The sequence below is a fragment of the Lathamus discolor genome, chromosome Z, assembly GCF_037157495.1.
Source record: "Lathamus discolor isolate bLatDis1 chromosome Z, bLatDis1.hap1, whole genome shotgun sequence".
In the NCBI taxonomy this organism is placed as follows: Eukaryota; Metazoa; Chordata; class Aves; order Psittaciformes; family Psittacidae; genus Lathamus; species Lathamus discolor.
The window spans coordinates 90,951,109-90,964,966 of NC_088909.1; the positions used below are offsets into that span (position 1 = coordinate 90,951,109).

General features: G+C 41.3%; 1 protein-coding gene across 3 annotated transcripts in view; it reads left to right on the forward strand.

Annotated features, from left to right (window-relative positions):
* LOC136004829 (3',5'-cyclic-AMP phosphodiesterase 4D) overlaps window positions 1-13,858 on the forward strand; it is a 353,696-nt gene that overhangs the window by 294,775 nt on the left and 45,063 nt on the right. For 2 of the 3 annotated variants that reach the window (XM_065661714.1, XM_065661715.1), the window contains exon 6: window positions 9,517-9,629. In XM_065661714.1, coding sequence (XP_065517786.1) covers window positions 9,517-9,629 — 113 coding nt within the window. Of the gene's footprint in view, window positions 1-9,516; window positions 9,630-12,549; window positions 12,579-13,858 lie in introns of those variants that run through there. The other variant, XM_065661716.1, reaches the window with a different exon arrangement.

The following is a 13,858-nucleotide window of genomic DNA, read 5'->3' on the forward strand; positions in this document are numbered from 1 at the left end:
GTGTCAGAGATAAGCGTGGAATTGTACAGGAGATGCAGTAGGTGATCTGTAGATTCTGTGTAGTGAGAGTCTGATTCAGTACATACTCGCTGTAAATAATCCATCAAAAGTATCCATTCAGACAGCAGATTCACATTTTTCATTGTATTTAGTGATATGGAGTGTGCTGCTAGCCCAAAGGCTGATTCAAACATCACTTGAGAGAAAGCTTCAAAACCTAAGAAAATATTTAAGCTAAAAGTGATGCTTCTTGGTTGCCCATGTTCTTAGTTTAGGGAAGAGGGGAAGTGTGAAAACTGTAGCCCATTTGTGCCATGTAAATACACCACATGTAAGTGGGTGTGAAGTGGACAGGACAACCTGCAGATAAGGCTCCCTAAAAAACACCCTCCACCTCTGTTAAGCAAGTGCCTTCTCCAGCCCACTCTTAAGATATGGGAGAAGGAACTATTGCTTCAACAACCCCTAAGAAATGTGTAGAACTTTATATAGTAAGTGGCAGAGAGGCAGCTGGGGCACATGGCTGGCCAGACAGAAGCTAGACACAAACAGGAGAAAAAAGAGATATAGAAGAATTCAGTTAGACAAAGAATTTCAGGTTAGAGGAACAGCCTTGGTTGAAATGACAGAAAATATAACGTTAGGGAAGCAAATAGGTTATATACCACTGAGCAAATCTATCACGGCAAGCCGAACTTCTAACATCCTATTACAAATAAGAAATCAGTTACCTTAAAGACCATCTAGTTTCAGCACTCCTACCACAGGCAGGGAGACCTTCCACTAGACCAGGTTGCTCAAAGGCTTGAACAGTGCCAGGTATGGGGCAGCCACAGCTTCTCTGGGCAACCTGTTCCAGTGTCTCACCACAATCATGACAAGGAGTTTATTCCTAATACCTAATCTGAATCTCCTCTCTTTCAAATCAAAGCCATTGCCCCTTGTCCTATCACTTCATGTACTTGTAGAAAGTCCATCTTCAGATTTCTTACAGGCCCCCTTTAGGTATTGAAAGACGCAATTATAAGGTCTCCCCAGAGCCTTCCGTTCTCCAGGCTGAACAAGCCAAACTCTTTCATCCTATCTTTATAGGAGAGGTGCTCCAGCCCTCTGATCATCTTTGTGGCCTCCTCTGGACTTGATCAAGCAAGAATTGCCTGCCTTGACCTGCTGACCACACTCCTTTTGATGCAGCCCAGAATGCAGTTGGCTTTCTGCCGGCTAATGCTGAGCTTTTCATCAGCCAACACCCCTATGTCCTTCTCCTCAAGGCTGCTTTGAATCCAGTCTCCCCTCGCCTGTAGTTGTGCTTGGGATTGCTCTGACGCAGTTGCAGGCCTTGCATTTGGCCTTGTTGAACTTCATGAGGTTGATACTGGCCACCTCTCCAGCCTGTCATGGTCCCTCTGAGTAACATTCCTTCTCCACAGCGTGTAGACTGAATCCCACAGCTTGCTGAGGGTGTACTCACTCCCACTGTCCGTGCCACTGACAAAGATGTTAAACAGGATAGGCCCAACACTGACCTCTGAGGGACGCCACTTGTTACTGGAATCCAATTGGACATTGAGCCATTAACCACAAGTCTCTGAGTGTGACCATCCAGCCAATTCCTTACCCACTGAGTGGTCCATCCGTCAAATCAATGCGTCTCCAGTTTAGAGACAAGGATGTCACGTAGGACAGTGCCTTGCACAAGTCCAGGTAGATGACATCAGTTGCTCTTCCCTTATCCACTAACGCTGTGGCCCCATCATAGAAGGCCTCCAAACTGGTCAGGCACAATTTGCCCCTAGTGAAGCCATGCTGGCTATCAAAAATAACCCCCTTATGGTCCATGTGCCTTAAAATAATTTCCAGGAAGATCTGTTCTATGATCTTGTTGGGCACCAAGGTGAGACTGACTGGTCTTTAGTTCCCCAGGTCTTCCTTTTTTCCTTTTTGAAAATAGGGGTTGTGTTTCCCCTTCTCTAGTCAGCAGGATCTTCTTCAGGCTGCCATGGCCTCTCAAATGTGATGGATAATGGCTTGGCAACTACATCCACCTGTTCCCTCTGGATCCACTGGTGCATCTTGTCAGATCCCCTGGACTTGTGCACTTAAATCTGATAGGGAGGTAGAGATTTATGAAATTTATCAAATATAAATTATTTAAAATGGGAACTTTATAGAGGAGCCTAACTCTCTTTTAGGGAAAACTCTTGTAAGAGAAAAACCTTGCAGTTGCTTTTTAGACACCAGAGGATCTAGATGGAAAAGAGCCAATATGAATGCCTCATCTCTTGGAAAGCTTTCATTCAGCTTTCCCATTTTATCAAACACCGGGAACTCTATTGAGGTTTCCTTGGCAAGGACTAACTGAAGCATTTTCTAAACTTTGGCATTTATAATTTTTTAATATAGTGTTAGCTCAGGCTGCACTGCTAGGTGTTGTGAAAGTTCAGATTCCAAATCAAACAGGAGACACAAATGCTTAGGGAAACAGACTTTGTTAGTTCCGGTACTTGTAGACATCTTTATTTTTATTTTATTCTGCCGTGATTTCTGAATATGCATTTATAAATTTTTTGAGGACCTCAAAAACAGGGATCCTGAAATTCTTTCCCAGGTTTGTCTCCAATTTTCACATTTCAGCCTAATCTAAACAATTTTCAGTTGGTAATGAAGGTTTTGTGACAGATCAGAGCCTCTGGGTCTTGCAACTAATGGTATCTAAGACTAAACCAGCAGTAACCTACTTAAAAGTGAGGTTAATAGTTTTTAATGGGCTCATATAGTGTTTTTTGACAACAACTTGAGCTACTTGTGTACTGATTGTATGTTCCAAGAATGTAGGAAAACAAAATTGTTAATAGTTCTTTTTTAGCAGCAAAGTTTTACGTATATAAATTCAATGATATGTTTCTTGTTTTCATCATAATGCCCACAATAATATTTACGAGTTGAGCTCTTCAGCAGAATCCTGATGTGGACAACGTAAACCCTTCTACTAGGGTCAGAAACTGTTAGAGAATAGCAAATATGACAGTGTGGCTATTTGAATGACCCACTTTTTGCCAAAATGTCTTCTATTTTTTTCAACTGCACATTTAATCACAGAATCACAGAATGTTGGAAGCTGGCAGGGACCTCTGGGGGTCATCTGGTACCATGACCCTGCTCAAGCAGGGCCACCCAGACTGAATTGCCCAGGACCATGTCTAGAGAGCTTTTGGACATCTCTAAGGGTGGACAGTCCACAACCTCTCAGGGCAATCTGTGCCAATGCTCAGTCACCCTTGCAATAAAGAAGTGTTCCCTGGTGTTCAGCAGGAACCTGCCTTCCTGTGTTTCAGTTTGTGCCCACTGCCTCTAATTTTGTTCTATTTTGAAAATCAATCACTTCTGTCATTATGTTGAATCAATAGCAGTATCCTCACAAAATGTTTTACAGCTACAGGGGGAACTGATCTTGAGGATGCATCCTCTATCCTAGAAAAAATATTTTTTGCATGGTACAAGAAATAGGGTAAGAAAGCAGTTTGAGCAATGAATCCATTATTGAACTCCTTGCTCACAAGCCTTGGAATGTAGAATCAATGCAAGTACAACTGCTGGGGGTAAAAAAGCGATTTAAAAAAGAAACAGACCTTTTCTCAAAACACAGTTTGTTCATTAAAAGAAAGCAATAAAATTGCATGCAATTTTACTTGAAAATCAAGAGCTACTTGAAAATCAAGAGCTTTCCTCTTTTTCTTTATTTTGAGCTAGATTGCTTGATGGATGGGGCTACTTCTTTTCACCAGTGAGGGAGAGACAGTGGTCCTTCTGGCAAATTCTTAAAGGCAGTGTAGTAAGGAATGTATTAGTCCTTTGCCAAAGTGGTCAGAGGGGAAGGGAGCAGCACCCGGTAGGGATGTGTGCTAGCAGAATAGCATTCATTTGGCCTTGCTGGATATTTGATAAGAGCAAAGAGTGTTTTTTAATATTCACACTGCAAGCATTTTAATGTGCCCTGTCATTAAAGTGTACACTGTATGTACTGAATATGCATTTTACTGCTTGGCTTCAATGAAGGATACTTCTCTGATAGTCTGCTGTCCTACTCTGGCATTAAAAGACTGTTTCATGGTTTGAGTTTGCAAGTACTTAATACAGAAATACTTCTAGACTATAGAACAAATTACATCAGTATGAGAAACTTCGTACCAAAGCTTTTTCCAAGAAGTAAACCAAATTTTTTAGCAGAGAAAAAACAGGAAGCCAGCACAAGTAACATCCTTCTCCCCAAGCAGTGAAACCGAACTACATAGTCAGAGCCTAATGCTACAGTTCCTCTACATTTAAAAGAGTGAAAGTGCTTTATTCTGAACTAACTGTAATAGATGTGTTCCAAGAGCCCCGAAAACTTCTTCACAGATATTTACAGTCTTCCCATTACCTTGTTTTGTAAGAATATGAACATATTGTTCATACCTTGGCCCTTGAAGTACAGTCTTCGGGTATAAAAACATTTTTATATGGCGTATGTCGATTTCTCTGAGGCCATGAGAGAAATACAGAATGTTAGTGGGAAAGCCTACCTTTTTTCCTAGATCCTATTTTAATGTGTGTTTTGCCTGTGTATTTCTTTAAACAGTCCTTTTCTGTAATAGAAGTGCAGTCAAGTATTTCGACAAGTTGTGCATAACTGGACTTTATCATTTTGCTCCTGTTATTTCCTGGAAGTTGCTACATTCTCTCTTCAAGGAGATAAAGCAGTTTCCATAGCCCAATGCTACTGCTATTGGCATTGTATAAAACAATATGTGGGGGGAGTCCTGCAGCTCATCACATCCTGAAAGGAGAGTAGTCCTGGTCATTTGTACAGAGTCCGTCTATGCACAAGGCTACTAACCTTACAATACAAAGGATTTTTCTTCACTAGAATGGAAGCTTGGAGAGATTTCCTGGAAGAAAGTGATGTTCAGAATGGGACCATCAAAACAGTTTCTGAGAAATCTGCTGCAGCTGAGTTCTCTTCGCAGACGCTCATTCCAAATCTGATCAAGAGTATTCTGCTTTACTTTTGATTGTGGAGGGATGTCTGCAAATCTCTACAGGTTAAACAAAAATGTCGTTCATAATCACATTTTATCAGTAGTAAGACATAGAGAGCCTTTAAATCACAATGTGTATGTTTTTCTCAGTAAAACCTAAAAACAAAATGATTTTTTTTTTCAGTTGTAAAATGGGTGACTGAGAAAACAGATGCTATTTCTTGCACTGAATTACTGTTAATATGGCTATGTTTAATAGAAGGTGCCAGAGTTGACTAAAATGTCAGTCACTTCAATAGGCCATCAGTTAAGGCTGTAAGTAGGAACATCCTCATTCAGAGAAAAATTCTTAGTTTAAACCACAGAGGATTTTTTTTTAAATGCTGGAGTAGTAAGATAAACTGAAGCTGTTCACCCCGCAATTCTGTTGCTCCAAACTCTGAGTTTTACACTGGGTAGAAGAGCAAAAATACAGTCAGAAAATTCAGGGAAAATGTCCAGGGTCCAAGTCTCACAGTAGACCTTCAGTTTCTCTTCATTTGGAGTAGGATGGAGATTTCCAGACCTTCTCCCAGCTGCCTGTCCCCCAGAAGATAAAACACATGCCAATCCTATCTATCTGGATCATGCCATTGCTCAGCAGTGGCCTTGTCTTATCCCCAAAAAAATCCCATTTTAAGGCAACACAGTGATCAAAGGCCTTGGCTGTGCATGTGCTGAGTCAACTTTTCTTCAGCCGCTTCACATCACTCAGATAATATCAACTGATCAGACAACATTGCAGAATCTGTTCTTATTTCTTTCTGCTGTGCTGAAATTCCTTGAAGTACTGTTAAGTTAGTACAAATACACTTGAGTGGTAGTAGAAAAGTCTAGTACTGCTTTTCGTTCTCTGGGAATAGTAGGACACCATATATGAAAATCAATATGAGCCTTTAAGCAGGAACTCTTCCTAATTCTTGCCATATAGTAATTTTCCCCGTATAAAATTTTGAACAGAAATTGTTCGTGAATAAGGGTGTGAAGGTTGTGTTAGGAACTGTGATAAGAATCAAGTCTATTATAAGAACAGACAGTAGAACACCCTTAAAAAAAAAAAGTAAGTGTGCAGTGCCAGGTGATTATGGCTGAACTTTTTCTTTCTGCTAGCCTTTCATTTGCCTTTTCTTTTTTTCCTATGCACTGTACTTAAAAGCTACATGTGGTGGAATTGTTTGTACTGATCTGTGAACTGTAAGGAGAACATTTGCTATAACTTCTTTTTTTGTAAAAAATATGTATGAAATAACATGCACATTGTTAAAGTAACTGGTGTTAAACTGTATTTACCTCTTATTAAAGCCTAATGAGATAGAAAAAGAACCTTTAAAAAACCCTCTTATTAACAGAAATAAATCCGATTTAGGACTTCATCACTGGAGGGTTGGAGGGAACCTCAATCAGGTACCTATACCATAAAAACTGATCAGTAGGTGAGTCTTGGCTGGAAATAATTGCAGGGTGCTACCTTAGAGATAACAGAGGTCAGAAATAGTGTTGTGAAGCTGTCAAGGCTGCACTGTCGATAATTATTTTTTGATTCTTAGCTTAGTGGTGACCAAGTGTTATACTGGAAAAGATGTTACCTCGACAACATTTTCTACCATACTGTGTTAACAACAAAAGTGTGGCCCAAATTTAGTTCAGTACTGTTGAGAAAAAAGCTTTCCTGTGGCTGTTCTGCCATTCAGAACTGCAGGAACAAAGTGGTGTGCTTGTTTGATGGGTACTTTGTCACCAGTTAGAAACTCTTTAATTTCCATTTCATAGAATCATAAAATGGTTTGATTTGGAAGGGACCTTAAAGATCATTTAGTTCCAACCCCCTTGCCATGGTCAGGGACACCTTCCACAACACCAGGTAGCTATCTAATACCCTATTTAAGCTGGTCTGACAAGCTCTTCCACCACAGAACTCTCAGGAGAGCAGGAGAGGCAGAGTCCAGCAAGGCTTTACCCTAGCATTGGTCGTCGGGAGCTTACTTGATAAAGAGTGGTAAGTGGGGTCCCCACGGCAGCCACAGACTGTGAAAGTGTGGGATTTGGAAATGACGGATTGTGAGAAACAGGTTATCCTAAGACTGATGGGACTTCTTTGTGAGTTATTTATTCTGCTTTCTAATGTGTTTTGAGATGTACTGGGAAGGTGTATAGTAGGTAAGGATTTCTGAATGGAAGATGCTGTTGGTAGATACAGATTATTGTTATGTGGATAACAAGAAAAATAAGTTTTAGACTAAATAACAATTGAAGACTTATATTACTTTTACCTAAATATGGTGTCCCTCAAGTTTATTTTGTTGTTTTCATACTTCTTGGAAAAACCTTATCCTCTTACTCTCTGAAGTACTAGAAGGGATGAAGTTTACTTGTGAATAAAAACACAAGTTTCCCAATATCTGATTTTCAAGAATTGCTGAAGGACAGGCTGCAAGCTAGCAGCATAATAACATCATAGAGATTCATTTTACCTCACTTCATTACATGTTTTATCTTCAATGAAGTTGTTTTATAAGGTCATCAGATAGCTATGCATACATTAACCACATTTAACATGATACACTTACAAACATATTATAAACAAAGTTATTTCTATTTCCAGTACTGATTTTGGTGGAATCTATACTGTGACTTCAGTGAACTAGCCATATTCAAGAACTAGTGAGCTGGGATGTCTGCTGTATTGCAGAACGTCACAGATTCTCTTTTGATGGATAAACAGGCTGGAAAATCCTTACTTTATTTGCCAGGGGAATTCTTTTGGATCAGATAGTGTTTATAGTAAGTATGATACATCTGAAAGACAGTGTTCACAATTCAATGGGGATTTTTTTTTTGTTGAGTATCGGTTAGTGTCTTTGCTGAAGTGACAGGTTAACCATGATACAGGCAGGCACAGCAAAATTGTCTTTGAATCTTTCTGCCAATTAATCTCAATACAGATTTCTTGTTCTTGCATTGCCTTTCTTCCCAGAGGTGAATGGACATTATGCAAAATTGCAGTGTGTTTTTGCAATAACCACAAGTATGCAAAGTTTAACAGCTGTGAAGGATCCTAAAGTTTTTGAGCCTGTGCTCTGAAATGTGAGAAGATACAAATCTAGTACCCTGGATGCTGACCAGTAATGCACTGAGCTATCAGACAGTAGTCCATGCTGGGGTGTTTTTAAAAGGAGTTCTAGTTAATTTGTTTTCTTGATTTTTTTGTGTGTCTGACATTTTGAAAATCAGGTTACTTTGATATGAAACAAGTTAAGGGAACTGTTTCAGATAACAGTAACAAGCCCACTGAGCAAACATTTCTCTACCTGGGAGTTATGTTTCACTCAGCTGATCCAGAAGCATCCATGCCAGGAGTTTCAGAACTTGGTGTTTCAGGTACACAGCTTACAAGACAGCTGAAAATCACTTTGCTCTGAGTTCAGTGTGGAGAAGCATTCTCCCCATTTGGTCTGCACGAGCAAAATAAAATAAAAAGCAAAAAAGCCAGGCTTTGTAGGTGAAGCTTGCACCCTGGAGATGCAAAATGGGATTTTATTCAACAGCAGATCTCCTACTGTTGAAAAGTTATTGGAGAAGGGAGTGTCTTCCTGTAAGTGAGTGTAAGTGAAACTAAATCAGATTTTAAGATCATTAGCTCCAGTGATTTTGGTTAAACTATGATATCTTGTATTGGGTCCACATCCCATATTGTGTTGCTGGGGGTTCCAGGTATAAAACTTTTGGCAGCACTTTCTTTAGCTCGCAGCCAGCATATGATACTTCGTGCATACAGTCTGTAATACAGAGAGAGAGACTGATGGGTTAGAGCAGTTACTAGAGCACTCTGCAAACGGCTGGTACCTCTTGGGTCATCCTTATCCCAGGCGCTCACGTGTTGTTGCATCTTCACCACGCTTTATAAATGCGGACCAATTAATTCCCATGATACCCCAGTGGGAGGGTATGTAAACAAGTGCAAGGACGTCGACTCGATATAAACCCGGGGTGCCGGGGAAGGCGGTGTGTCCCGCCAGCTCTGCGAGCGGCGCAGCAGCCGGAGCGGCCGAAGCAGCCGAAGCGGGGGGCGCGGTGGTCGCAGACTGCTGGTTGCGCTCATTCACCTACCCCAACCCGCGGAGCCGTGCGCGCCCGCGGCGCTCGGCGCTGCCCGCGAGGGGGCGGCGAAGCAGCCCCGGGGCGGGAGAGGGAAAGGAGGAGAAGGGAGGGTAGGAAGGGAAGGGAAGGGAGGCGGGCGGCGAGCGCGGCCGGAGCAAAGTTTCTGCCGGCGCCGGTGCTCGCCGATTCGGTGGCTCCGAGACGGAGCGCTGAGCCGCTCTGCTCGCTGCCCGGGCTGACAGTATGAGGGAGCAGCTCTCGTGTGTGGGTACCGGGCAGCGGAGCATGGACCCACTAGAGCTAGCTGTTAGCCCAGTGAAACGCTTGCGAGCTCAGTACGCCTTTCCCTATCTCTTCGCAGAGGAGGCCTACCAAAAACTGGCCAGCGAGACCCTGGAGGAGCTGGACTGGTGCCTCGACCAGCTGGAGACCCTGCAGACCAGGCACTCCGTCAGCGAAATGGCTTCGAACAAGGTGGGAGCCCCCAGCCCCGGCTATTCCCGTGTCCGGGGTGGGAGGGAAGGCGGGACCGCAGATGCCGCCCGGGGGTCCCGGTCGCGCATCCCGGGTCGGCAGGAGGGGGCTCGTTAAACGGGGCAGCCCCGAGCTGAGGAACTTGCCGCGGGAGGTGACTGGCTCCCTGTGCGCAGCCGGGTACAGGGCGGGATTTTGTTGCGCTTTATGCACAGTTTTCTCCAGTTTCACAAGTTGTGAAACAAGTTGTGGTGCAGATCGTGACAAGATGCACCGTTCTCCTCTGTGTCTCGATTTAAACCCAAGAGGACATCGTTTTGGGGGGGCTTGCGGTAATTCTCTCAGTTGCTTTCTTTTCACTGCATCCCATTCAGACCTAAGGATTGCTCCTAGAAAACGGTGTAGAAAGTAGCATCAAAAAGGTGATAAAGATAGTTCTTGATCCAAGGGGAGCTTCAGGCTGAGTCTTTGCTGCAAACAGTAAATGTTAACAGTATTTGCTGTAAAAGAACACGCTCGGAAACGACATGCCATCACAGTAGTAACGATAGGTGCCCACACCCAGAGGCGTATTTCTGGGAGCGCGCCTTTTCTGTAAGCTGAGGATGCGTGCTAGCCGGGGACTGTGTGCTGGTATCTGCTGTGATCTCTGTGTTTTGCAGTCTGAAATATGAATTTGCACGTGGTCCATTCGTAAGTACACTTTATTTCTTGATTTTGGTTTGCAAACTGTATGTTGCTACGTTCCAGAAGGTAATTTTTAAAGCTGAACTAATAAACCTGATGCCTTGCTTCATACATTAATTTTTATTTGTTGTCAACTGAGTATTTGGGGAGCTACATGTTCAATGAGGGCCAAAAAGAAAGTTTTAATAGGCTGGTTTTGCCTGTCTTAAGTCTGCAGAAGCAGCCGATAATCTGTAATTTAGAATCTTTTAACCATTTTGGTTACAATTAGTATGTTTTGTAAAGTCAGAAAATAATCATAGAATCATAAAAAGGTTTGGGTTGGAAGGGACCTTAAAACTCACCTAATTCCAACCCCCTGCCACCGGCTACTACATCTTCCACTAGACCAGGTTGCTTAAAGCCCCGTCTAACCTGGACTTGAACACTGTCAGGGATGGGGCAGCCACAGCTTCTCTAGAAAGCCTGTTCCAGTGTCCCAACACCCTCATGGTCAAAAATTTATTCTTATTATCTAATCTAAATAACAGGTGGTTTTGGCACAGTTTATGCCTTCATGAAATTCTGCTGTCTTGCTTTGATTGCCTTTACCAAATATCTACTGTTTTAAGTCCATATTCAACTGTCTGTGTGAAAGATGTGAGGTGTTTGCACTCTTGTTCAGTTTAGTCCCATAATATAATAACCCGTCTGCTTTTCTTTAGAAACTTTGGCAGCAATTAAATTGCTGCTTTAAGACTTACCTACCTAGCATTGGCCTCTTCTCAGAACTGTGTTCTCAGTTTTTATTGCCAGGTTACAAAATTTCATTATTCAGGGCATATTGTGTATGTACCTGCAAGTTACAAAGTCAAGAATTTAGGAGTCTTTCTGTTTTTAGCACTATTTGAATCTAGGGACTTTGTTTTCAAAGGGAGTGAGATCAGACCTACATGTAGAGCCTGATCTTTCCTTGCTAACAAGTTTAACGCCTAGCAGTTCCCTCACTTGTGATGTCTGTAAAGCCATTTTTTCACAAGAAGTTTTTTTCAAGGGTTTATTTATTATGTCTGTATAACAGATAAGATATGTAGTCCGTCTCATGAACAATGAAGGCGAGCTGGGTTTAGGTAAGATAAAACAATCGCAAATCTATGTGTCTTAAGTTTTGCCAAGTATATTCAGATTTTTACCTGAAGAGGATCTGTTTTTAAAATAAAACATGGCAACTGCTTCGTATCTTAAACACAGAGGTGCTACATCTGATACTATGTTTTGTTTGTATTTGTTTGAACTAGTTAAAGAATTGTTTTGCCATAGGTTACAGGATAAACATTCTTTACACATGCTTATTCAAATGAAAATGTGATTCAGAAAAAGCTTTTCATCTTGTTTCCAACATAAGATCATGAAGACAAGGGATCGACGTGGGGTGTGCAGTAAGCCTAGCTGTTGTAGTTAATTTAAAGGCAAATAAGAATGTTGCCAAGCTTTACATCGGAACTGAACTTCTTTTTTGTATTGCAGTAACTTTTATATTGCCTCAGTCTGCTTGATATATCAAATATGGTTGTATATGTCTAAAGCACTTCACTGTTATTTAGTGTTTCGTGTTGCAGTATTTAGGAAGAGCCCAGAATTACAATATTGGAAAGTAATAGCTGCTGTTTGGTTTTGCAGGTCATACTCACCTATTAAGGTAAACTTTCCCCCTGTTTTGGGTGAATCTGTACCCTTGTATATAAATTTGTGACATTTTTCAGTGGATTTGTTTGTTTGGGATTTTTTTAAGAAATTCGGAAAAATAAACCAGTGCCAGTAACCTACTGTGAACAGTCCTGAGTATAAACCATCAAGTCCATACGCTAATGTGAGAGAATTTAGTGCCAGAGGATTTTAATTGTAGGCATGTAACAGGTTGTTCTAAAGAATGATTTTATTTGTGATTGTTCTGACCTGGCATTAATACAACATCTCATGTTGTAATATAAATGTGAACTGTGACATCTCAGTGAGGCATATATGTAAACTATATTATTTTAGTTTATAGAGAAACTGAAGGAGAGAAACTTTCGTCAAGGATGAGGACATAGACTTCAGTACAGCAATGAATATTCCAGAGTACCCAGTTCTCTATCCCCAAAGTCTCGTTAAATCAGATAAGAAGAATCAGGAACATGGCTTCTCACCATGTTTCCCCCATTCTCTTTCTCTGGGTTTCACTAAGAACTAGCCTGCATCATTGAGGATTTTCTTGTTTTGTTTCCCAACCCAGCCTCTCAGGTACTTCCCTTGTTTATCTCCCCCTCCTTCTATTTATGTATAACAACATTTTCATCAGTGTTAGTTTTCCTTATAGATGCGAATAGGTGCAAGGCATAAGGGGTGATACCAGAATTCAGCTCTGCACTAGGTAAGAGCTTTTGCCCATTATGCAAAGGCTTCCATAGTACAGGGGAAAAAAAAAAAATCCAGGGAGGAAACAGTACTGGGTGTCCTGAACACCTGAAGTAGGCTAGGGAATGATCCTGATCTCCGGTTCCTCTCTGTGCAGTGAGTAGGCAGTGTGAGACATTGACTGCATCTATGTGGAATCCCCTTACTGTTAGTAATGCCTGTGTAGGACTTGTGTTAGCATATCCCAGTTGAAGGGTATTTATTTTGTTTAAATGCCCCTTGCTCTCAGTTAGCAGTAGTCTGACATGTCAGCTCAAAGCTTTACATGACAAAGTACAATGAAGCAGGTACACAAGAAGATCCTTCTTTTCCCTATTTAAAATTGCTTGAAGCAGTAGTCTTGGGGTACTCTTCAGAACCTCTGGATAAGCCCCAGCATGTTGTGACATTAAGTAAAACCCCCAAATCATTTGAAAACATGCTCTAGGTTGGTACTGTGGAAAGCAAGCCTCGATGCTTGGCTACTGAATTTATACAAGGATAACTGCAATATCCAGATGATGTCCCCTTTCCCAGCCATCCCTCTGATAAGATTTCCAAGTGTGTGGAGGCATTACATGTGTAGTAAATGGTGGATAGATCTGTGATGCACCTGTAGGCATAGCTCATAAACAAATCTGATTTTAAAAGGACATAGTATTTAAAAGTATTAGAATTTGTTATAATATTGTTATCATATTTGTAGTACTTGGTGTTTTCTTAAATTACCAGCTTCTGGAATTGGGTATCGACAAGAGAATTCCGTCTGCTTTTTAGAAGCAGAAGAAGTTTCTGAGAACTTTCTGATTTTTCTGTACCATGTACTGCTAATATTGTCTAACATCAGTGGACTGTAGCTTTATTGCATTTTTCTGCCTCATGTTTACTTAAGCAGAAATAAATTCATGTTAGGAAAAGATAAGATTCCAAGGCATAATTATATGCCTCTATTTAACAGTTGTGATTTCCAGAGATGCTAACTCGTATCAATTTCTGCTAAACTGAATTGTGTGTAGTTGAAAAACAGATTTTAAGTGGGTCCTAGCTTTCTGATTGTGATTTCTAACATAGGTACACATTTATACACTTGCACAAAGATTATCTGAAAATATTGAGGCTGCAGAGTA